At 46.7% G+C, this 10,443-nt stretch overlaps 2 protein-coding genes across 2 annotated transcripts; one reads left to right on the top strand and one right to left on the bottom strand.

Moving 5' to 3' along the window:
- Positions 1-190: 190 nt before the first annotated feature.
- FPRO_00304 (putative translation initiation factor 3 (eIF-3) zeta subunit) lies at positions 191-1,968 on the top strand (the record flags this gene model as incomplete). The annotated part of the gene is made up of 2 exons (XM_031225540.1): positions 191-279; positions 333-1,968. 2 exons carry the CDS (start codon positions 191-193, stop codon positions 1,966-1,968), a joined length of 1,725 nt encoding a protein of 574 aa, XP_031076166.1.
- A 587-nt stretch (positions 1,969-2,555) lies between these two features.
- On the bottom strand, positions 2,556-3,523 carry FPRO_00303 (uncharacterized protein; the record flags this gene model as incomplete). The annotated part of the gene is made up of 2 exons (XM_031225541.1): positions 2,556-3,416; positions 3,467-3,523. 2 exons carry the CDS (start codon positions 3,521-3,523, stop codon positions 2,556-2,558), a joined length of 918 nt encoding a protein of 305 aa, XP_031076167.1.
- Between the last annotated feature and the right edge of the window lie 6,920 nt (positions 3,524-10,443).

Here is a 10,443-nt window from a genome sequence, read left to right on the forward strand (position 1 = left end):
GCCAAAAGGCTCTAGATATACGAAACTTACCTGAATCTTTTCATTACTTAGACGAAGTACCCTTGCTCCCGCGATCTCGGTGAAGATCGGAGTGTGGGGGCCGTGGCGGGGCTCACCGAGGTGAGGCTGGCTTACCTTAGTTTTTTCTTCTTTCCAAGAATCGCAAATCATACTCGCTCCAACAAACGCAATGGACAAGGAGACGGTACAGCCCAATTCGTGGGTAGCCCTACGGCTCCCCAACGAGACATATCGCGTACTACAGGTCGTGCCAAATACGTAAGCCAATCGTCATTTTCCCACTCCCTCCCTGCACGACTAACTTGCGACAGGACAATCTCACTGGGCAAGTATGGCTCATTCCCAACAAATCTGATCATCAACCGTCCGTACCACTTCACATACGAGGTCCAAGACAAGCGCGAGGGAGAGACATTTGCGCGCCTGCGCGTCGTGCCCGCTAAGGAGCTCAATGCCGACGACTTGGCCGACACCAGCGCCGAAGCGACAGAACCAGCCGAGGGTGACGATGTTGTTGCAGCTGCAGATGGCGAGGAGCTCACTCTTGTCGACGAGAGCGGAAAGGTTCTTATTCGATCGAATCGCGAGATCATCGACGACTCGGCCCGACAGACTCTCAAGCCAGAAGAGATCGAGGAGCTCAAGCGCAAGGGCGCATCGGCGGGCAAGGAGCTGATCGCCAAGTTACTCCTGTCGCATACGGCCATTGACCAAAAGACTGCGTATTCTCTGGCCAAGTACAAGCTCCTCAAGACCAAAAAGTATATTCGACGGTTTACCGTGCTACCTCTTGACGTGCCGATGCTAGCGCAGTGGTTGCTGGAGGACCGCGATGCTTCAAAGATCCTGGAGATGAGGCAGGAGATGATGGCGCTGGTCGGTTGCTGGGCTGATGTCCACTACGGAGGTGTTGCTACCGAGGATAATGGTGCTTCACAGGGTGGGAGGTGGTTGGTGGTGGATGATACGGGTGGCTTGCTGGTGGCATCTTTGGCTGAGAGGATGGACATCCTGCACCCCAAGCTTGAGGAGGAGAGCACGGAAGATCCCGCTGCACCAGAAGTCACAGAAACCAACACTGCTCCTACAGACGAGATGGACCAAGACCAGCCCCAGACAACAGAAGCAACAGACCCCGAACAAAAGCAGGAGAAGAAGCGATCTTCTAAGCGAAGCGACTTCAATGTTCCCTACGTCAACAGAAACACCCTCACCCTGATCCACGGCCAGACCCAGCCCAACCTCGCCCTTCTAAGATACTTCAACTACGACGCCGCAAATGCCAACCCCTCTCCGCCCTACCACCCCCTCGACACCAACCTCATGGATATTTCATGGCTGCAGCTCCTGTCGCCTGAGGAAGATGACGCATACAACAACAAGCCACCTGAGGCAACACCAGAGGAAATTGCGACATGGAAGACAAACCGTAGAGGGAACTATCACCGCAAGAGAAGAAGGTGGGCGCGTATTCGGCATGTGGTCGACACAACACGCGCCGGAGGATTCTCTGGTCTCGCAGTTGCAAGCACCATGGATCCCATCTCCATTGTCCGCAGCACAGTACCTTTGCTAGCGGGTGGCGCCCCCATCGCTATTTACTCTCCCACCATCGAGCCCCTGACGCAGCTGGCCGACTGCTTTAGTGTGGCGCGTCGAGCCGCGTGGGTATCATCGCCTCCCCCAGAGGTCGAAAGCAAAACAGCCGAAGAGCTTGAGCGCTGGGAGGGCAGTGAAGAGTTCCCGATTAACCCTACGCTTCTGCTGGGTGTGACTATCCAGACTAGCAGGGCACGACGATGGCAGGTCCTTCCTGGGAGGACACATCCTTTCATGATGGGCCGTGGTGGTGCAGATGGATTCTTACTCACAGCATGGAGGGCGGTGCCTGTTGAAGGTAAAATTGAGGCGAGGGGAAGGTTCAAGAGGAGAAAGATAGATACTTGAGTTGAAGAGAGGCTTTGGATCAGGGATGTCTTGATAGCGTTTGTATAAGTAATCGTCCACCTGGAGCATATCTAGGTTGACAGCCATCACATCCAGTTCACAAATCCATTCGGTATGATTAAAGCATTTTGGCTTCTTTTAGTTGATGTTCTACATCTATTTACTGCTGATCCCTTCAGAGCCATCAAGGTAGTATACCAGGGGTGAACTTGTATCAATGAATCAATATTTATTGAAGAAGCTATTGCACTGCGAACCTCTTGTTCATATCATTGAAAAAACAGAATTTTGAATGGCAATGCTAGCTGTCGCCCAACCCAAGCTCATACTGCTATGAGTACAAGCGTCCCTTGTATGTGTGCTTGTAGTGCCTTGCAATCGGACGCATTTTTGCGATATTTAAGGGCATCCTGCCACTCACTCTTATTCTTGTCCAACTGCAAATTCGAATAGCACGACCCATATGACTGGAAATAGGACTTGGCCTCAAGGTCCTGTTTCATCTTCTCATTTCTGCTGTTCATGCTTTGACGGGTGATGGCACGTATGGCCATGGCCCTATGGAATTCCGGCTCAGGAACCTGCTCCTAGTTTTTCCCTTCAAACTCGATATTCGACAATCCCAGATTCTCGGTTATTCGGAGTGGTTTCGAAAGAGATTCAAGACTGTCGAAGTCCCGATAAGGGTAGCAAAAGTGCAGAGTGACCAGGGCTGCCACCGGGAGCTTGCAGAACTTCTTGACGGCTTTCATCCAATCATCATAATGCTTATAGGCCAACGTCCAAGAAGCAGGAGGATCTTGGCCAACGCCAATTTTTTGCCAAGCCATCAGCTCTGGTGCTTGAGGAAGACACGTGGGGTCGAAAATGACCAGTTTGATTTGGGCCCATGGCACGATGGGCAAAAGGCGTGGTACAAAAAGGGTTGAAATTAAGATATTCGTAAATCGAACCAGTGACTCAGGTGAATAGAAAATGAACTGCACTCCTTGTAGGAGTTGTACTTTCTGGAAGCCGGGGTGCTTGGCGGACATGATATCGAACGGAATGGCAGTTCCGTTCTCTGGTACAGTGACTTCGAGCATGTCGAGCTTTGTTTTCCTTGGATAGCCGTATTCATCTTCCTTCAAACAATAGCTTCTATACTCCTTGTAAATATGCTCAACTTGTTCTAGGAGCCAGAATCCTAATACTTGAGAAGTGCGTGGCTTCGGCAGCGTTCTCAAGACTTCGGGCGTCATCGCGGAGACTACTGCTCCAGGAGGCGTATGCTTAAATGCTGTGGCAGAGACTACGGCCCCCGGGGCCACATCATGCTTCTTGCGTGCTGTGGTAGGATTTGTTGGACTAGAGGATACCTCTATGCATTCTACTGTTTTGGTGGGCGTGTCTGGCCGTTTTTGTTGACTTTGCTTGTGCTTCTTCGTGCTAGGTTTTGCAACCGCATTCTACTCGATTAATCAGACATACAAATGCGTCGATGAACATAATGACTTACCGAGTAAAGCAACTTACTCGACGGCTTCCTGATTCGTTTAGACCGAGAAACGTACATGGTATTGGAGAGTCTTGGAAACGTCGATGGGCCACGATGAAGCGATGTCGAGAATCGTCAGTTATCAATGAGGGGGTAGCAAATGGAGATGAGTATTGTGATGATGAGGTTTTGGAACCCAATGAAGAATGCTGTATTGTCTTAAAACTGAGGAAGTGTAAGAATGAAGTAGATATGCGTATCAAAAAGTGAAGGAGAAGTGCAAAGGAGCTTCAGGGTAACAGAAGCATCAGTCGGGCTTGCTTCCCAAACTATACAACATCAATCCTGAGGACCCCTAAGATAATGGCATTGAAAAGGTAGTGGTAAGTATATTAATAGTGCTGAAGCACTTCGTTGGTCATTAAAGCACTCTCAGTTTCATGTATATACATTGTTTTAACTCATGTTTGCTATTCTTCTCATAGATATCGTCCCCTCCCTCATAAAACGTCAATGAACTCGTCTTATTTACATGCCATCCTCGCCTTCCACGGTTTCGACATTGGGCCTGAGTCCCAAAGATACATGTAAGGGGCTCCTGAGACTTTTGTCACATAAGCGCCTTCCACCCGATTTTCACCCCAGCTTCTTGAACTCTGCCGTGAGTTGTTAGCCAAGGCACCTTGCTGAGAGAGACATAGCCATCAAGACTAACAGAGGGCAACGCCCAGAGAAATACTCTGATAACTTAATATTTTCATGATCTACGTTTGTCCAGATCAAGGTGTGAAAAAAAGCTGGTCTCAAGACCTCCTAAGTCGACCCTAAATTTTATCTAAATATCTTTGACACTTAGGGATAGAGACCCGGAAGTTCAGTGTATCCTGAGACCAACGAGGCAAATAGCCTGAGAATTGTATATATAAATTATTACTAGTTATGAATTACGTAGCATATCATCGGAGTTAAGCCAGAAGAATATAGATATAGGGCCTTCCTAGGAACAGGTGGAGTGCTACTAAACTTGAACCGTTCTGTGGCCATACATAAGTGTTTTATATTGCTTATTTTTGGGGGTTCTATATTATAAATATCTATTTATTGTAGAAAGACTTAATGTGGTAACTCTTTGTGGGAGTAAAAAGAGTGATGAGCGGGATAACAAGATCTTTCATCGATGGAAATGGCACTATCTTCTCCTCTGTAGCTTCTGGGTCTTGGCCTCCGTTTCGGCGGCTAGGCCGACAAACAGGGACTGCGTTCTGAAGTAGGGTATAATCTCAACGTTTTATAGCCCCATATATCCTCGAATAGCTCCCAGCTCACATTCCTAAGCCCTGTGCATGGAAATCTAACCCGCTGTACCCTGACCTCAAGACTGTCCTCCGGGTCTTATACCTTGGCACCTAGGACCTTGAAGATGCGGTACGGATGAAACCCAGTTGCAACATCCTGGCCTCCTGGTTATGCTAATTAAGCAACGGTTTTATAATAATAAATATATAGACAAGGAAATATCTACTATCCAACAAATGGTCTCGAGATAGTCGCAGAAAGCAGCTCAAGTCTTCTTTTCGTCCACCTAATCACTCTTTTTCTGATGATGCTTGGGTATGTATGTTGTTTCCAATGGGATAGGTGATTGTTTAGCTGTTTTGAGGATTGCATCCACTCTATCCGCTTGAAGCTGAACAGGTCAGCAACTGTATTTGGATAGTGGGAGAATGGCAAGGTAAAGAGAAACATACTCCGTGACATTGATGGGCTTATGGTTGCTCTATATAGTCTTGGGGAGATGATGAGTGAGTGAGGGAGAGAGAGGTTGAAATATTCGAAGAGGTGTGAAGCAGAAGCACCGCCCATTCCAACCGACCAAACTCCAACAATATTTCCTCATTGCTTTAACCCCCGCTGACGTGCTTGTTAGCTTCCCACCAAGTGCGGTGAGAAGTTCGAAAGGGACATGATATATCTGGTTTATAGAAGAGTAATAAATATTTGCGTCTCAGTTGCATATAGAGCTTGGTAAGTATCGAGCGATCAAAAGCAGCGTTACTTTGAACGCATTTCACCCAGAGTTGGTGGTATAAAAACCGCCGCATCAACTCTATGGCCAGTCTTGTTATCAGATATTAGAGTAAGATTTTATAGGCCAGTGTTTGCAGATCGCTCTGCTAACCCTGGCTGTAGATTGTTATACCTTGGGGATCCTCGGAGCTGTCTAATTCAGAAAACATGCTGTTCGTTTCTTTCTTCGAGGAGCGCGCCCGAAGCATGATAGCATCAGGTTGTTTTCTGGACATTCTGACTTGGTCGTCATTACAGAGCTGATTATCTGCAACAAGCCATGCGCTGGGGATGATAGAAAGCAGTGCCTATAGCATCCGGCTGAAAACCCAGGGGATCGGTTTCCCAGGTTCGAGGAGTCCTGGGCTCCCCAGTCAAGTAAGACTCCCCTAATTAAGGAATTTGACCCTTCTGTGGGCTCAACCGTGAGTTTGCCTGAGGTTTGTTGACACTCAAGATGGCCAACTCAATTCCTGGTTTATATAGGAATCCGTGTTCTAGGATACAGGCCACATGCTAAAGGATTGTATATTAAGAGCTTAATGTTGTGTCAAGAGGCTTCCAACGACTTCTTTAACCCTAACACTAACCCTACGATTTGGATATGATCGGAATGGTAGGCCATATCAGAGCCTGAGTATTCTCCTTCGACGATCCAGGCATATCGGTTGAATCGCTAGTGCCATTGAGCCTTAAGGCATTCGCATAAACACATCTCGAGAAGCTTATGTAATAGCCACTTAGGCAGACCAGACTCGATTGAAGCCTGGATTATCCACTTATTTACGAGGATTCTCTCTACATTATCTTGGTAGGAGTTTTTGGTCTTAATTATGTGCCATCTGACCTGCTTGGTCTGCCTGAGTCGATTGAGTCGGAAAATGATCTGCAAGATCTGGGTGGCAGAGAGGTTAAAGTAAAGGAAAATCCCGTTCTAGCAGTTGTAATGCAAGTTCAGACCAACATTCTCAAGACCGGTGACTTTAGCCGTGATAAGTTTCGCGGATTTATCAATGATTGACTTGTGACTAACAGCGCTGGTCTTGGAGATACTTCCAGATACTCTTTTGGGCGTGGGTTTGTGTAGATCTACTTTTGGATATCACCTCTTGTCTGTGTTAAAATATCTTCTGCACCTGTTGTGTTCGGCATTGAGGAAGAACAAAAGGGATGGCAGGATAGGGAACCTATATCTCGGTAAGTTCTGGGCTTGCGGCGCCATGTCTCGTTGAAGTTATGGAGGTCGTCCTTTGTTATAGCCTCGAGCTCAGGAATATGGTTTCGTCAAGGTCGGTTCATTTGAAGCGTTATCCCAAGGCGTCCTTGAAATGTCTGTCGGCGAGGGTATTCAAGATGGGAGACTGCTTAGCGATAAGGGCAAAATGGATGGTGTATTTGGTTTCGTGGGGGCCAATGACGAAGGTGAGCATTTTATATGCTGCGATACTACGTGGCTATAAACTGATGCCGTTGAGTATAATATACGATAAAGTTCGCCACTCCTCTGGCAGGGTTGGCAATATGCAATTGCAAACTCATCAGAGCCCCATGACCTGCGCGTCACATAAGCTTCCTCCACGTCTTTGTTTCGGAATACTCAGGAGGGAGAGTATGAGTATCTCAAGATAGGGCTACCTTATTAATGTTTCCAGGTCTTCATCTGTGACGTAGGTATGGAAGATATCAAGGAAGTATCTGGCATCGATGATGTCTGCTGTGGATGTATACTCTAGGTTCTTGGAACAGGTCGTGGATTCGGAGAACCATCAGCAGTGCCTCGGCACTCCAACCGTGCGCGGTGGCCTCAGGATGTCGAAATGCATCGTTAGCTTTCTTTGATTGTCCATAATGTCGAACTTGGTGCTAGCTTTCGCTGACCCTGAATGCCTTATGTTTCGTCTCAAGACCTTTCCTGGCTCTCTCACGTGGTGTTTGGCGGTTTTCTCGAGTCGAAGTCGTGGTCTATGCCTGAACTATGCTGAGTAGATATATATTATAGAACGAAACTTTGCTTTCCAATCAGCTTTTGATGCTTCATATTGTGATCACACACCGAGCTCGTGGGTCGTAGACGTAGCTCTCAATGAATCCAAACTATCGTTGCTTGCTGGAGAAGTTAAGGTTATACCTCCCCATCCTATCCAATTTAAGTGGTAGAGTGAAATGAGAGAGGGTATTAGTTGAGAAAAGTGAGGACCGTGTGCGGGGATTCCCAAGTTCCCCGACGCAGTACCCGACATCATCATCATACTTTAAGTCGAAGACCCTGCCATACGCTGTGATAGCCGATTCTGAGCCTAGCTTGGCATTCAAGGGTGAATGTTCTATAGAAGATTTATATAGAAATTGGAGTCGGTGGTGTGCTTGGATGTTGACGTGATGATAATACGTGCTCTAGAGCATACTGTTGGCGACTGATCTTTATCAACTCTAGTTCTTTGTCTGGATTGGCATGCAGAAACTTAGTGACAACTTTAGACTCCCCCTGACCTTGAATGAAATCATTGATCTGGTCGTCAGGAAGAAACTTGTCGACATGAGTTCTCGCGGGTTGTCGTATGGGATATATATGCTGCAGTATGAGATGTTCTGATTTCGTCACAAAAATGGTCTGCAGTATCTGAGTTGCAGATAAATTGAGACAGAAGAATATTCCATTCTAGCAATCGTGGTGTAGGTTTAGCCCTAAGTTTGTCGTGCTCATGTTCGCGACAAAAACCTGCACTGACGATTCTTTGTCATTCCATTCGTTGATGACCTCGCTGCGTTCCGCTTGGGTGTCCCCTGAGCGGATTGTGATCGCCTCATACCCATATAATGTCAGGATAGCAACTGTCCACCTATAATATAGTTAGTAATTATTTCATCTAGGTTAAGATAAGAGAGAGAATTAATTATAGTAAAACTTAATCCTCGGCAAGATATACCAACAATTTATACTTAATCAAGCCTAGGATCAAATCCTCACTGTGAGCACTTACATCTATAGCCAAGGAGTGTCGACTATCTCGATCATTATACTTTTGGCCCTTTTAGAAACTGTATCATAACTTGCTGAACAATATCATACATCCGCAGAGACACTCTTATGGCTCTGCCAGGAGACGTTCGTGAGAAAGGGGAAAGACTGATTGACAACCATGTCTCTATTCCAAGTCAAACCACTTCACCTTGGAGAAGCGCGGACAGAAATGCATGGCATATTGGTCAACTTCTCCTGTCAGTGTGATGCGTCCCAGGTCTTGACGAAATTTAGCCAGTCTCGAGTTGGAATTTGACATTCGTAGTCGAGTTTCTGAAATGGACAATATGAGAGCGGCTTCAACCTCTTTGAAACTTGGAGAACATCTGCCAAGTCAACACCTGTACCTTCTGTTGGCTCAGAGGTAGTAGGACGGTGTCGAATTTCGAACGTTTCCTTGTCATCTCTACCTGTGAACCCGACTACTGAGGTTTGCGGAGTGACCGCAAAGTGGACTCACTTCCGTCCTTGGATGGGTTCAAAGTTCGTAGTGAGGGCGAACTGGGAGATTGGCATTGTGGTGAACAAGGCACGGAGGTAGTACATCGCGAATCGGGAATAATTCAGGAATCTCTTCTGGTAACCTCTCTGGATTCACCAGGTGGACCATGCTGATTGTATAAGCCTTTCATTGTAGGCTGTCAAACGGGCCGTATATATATGAGATTATAATTTGTCCCAATACCCCAAATTGAATAAGCCTGTTAACGACTTTGTATCAAAGTTTGTCGGTTTTACCGTCTCGGAGAGTGCGTCAGGCAAGATGGAGTAGCGTAGATGGTGTTCTCAGAGTCCAGGCTTGTTCAGTCGATTTGGCAAGACACAACGTCCTTGCTGTCGTTGTCAGAGGTGGGAGAGCCCTATTCCAGGATATTTCAGTCATAAAATGACATATGTGAGTAGAGAACATAGACTTCTTTGTGTATTGTTGACTATCCTTCGTAGACCACACAGAGTTTGAATTGTCTTCTTCTGTCGTGAGCTTCTTGTCAAAATAACAGCTCTTGTGTAACACAGCTTGGCTGACTCTCCTTTTTGCTTAGGGCTTTTAATACATACGTGTCGCTACCCGGTTTCTTTACATATGTTCACCTGCGCCTGAGGGCTGTCAGGACTTGAGGAGAGAGTGCTTTTGTGGATTCCAGCCTGTAAAAAGTATAGTTCTGGAATACACCAGTTATAGTTGATGAATGTGTTCAGTCGAGTTTTTGCAGATAGATACTCAATAATTGCGACCTCCCATGGTTGACGGGTGACTATAGAGAACTCTGTGTCGATGGTAAGAGCGTCAACACGAGACAACGCCTTCTTAGTATATATGATGGGAGCGGGAAGGAAATCTCAGAGCTGGTGATAAGAGGGTTTCGATAGAATGTCTCTGGTGCTGAAGAAGATGGTTTGGAATATGCTTGACTTGGTCGATTCGTTTGAGGTTGGGTCTTTCTGCTCAGCACTTGGCTAAGGGACTCGAGTTGGCGTGATATGGGTGAAATCCGCGGGTACGGTCGTAAGGCGAAACATTTCTGCGTATTGGTGTGCATCTACTCCGTAGCTGTAACGGGTATGTCACCTCCGTTGATTAGATGAAATTATGAGGTGATTTGACCAGAGTATCAAATTGTCTACGATGCTCGATCGAGCTGACGCGGCACTCTTCCATGATACTCTGGGTGAAAATTAGCCCCAGGTCTGGACGGACGGTTGAATTGAAAAGGGTCAATGGGTCGAAAGACCTCGACTACCATGTGCTTCATGGTTTCCAAGTTTCTTTGGACATCTTCGTAGAAGGTTACCCTAACCCTAGAGCGAGCTCGTTATTTATCTTTTCGTGATTGGCTTTGGAAATCTCGCGTTGTTCCACGGCCTCGAGCCTCTGATTTTGGAACTCGATGAAAGCACAGCTTTGCCT

The sequence above is a fragment of the Fusarium proliferatum genome (genome assembly GCF_900067095.1).
Source record: "Fusarium proliferatum ET1 genome assembly, contig: FPRO_scaffold001, whole genome shotgun sequence".
Classification (NCBI taxonomy): Eukaryota; Fungi; Ascomycota; class Sordariomycetes; order Hypocreales; family Nectriaceae; genus Fusarium; species Fusarium proliferatum.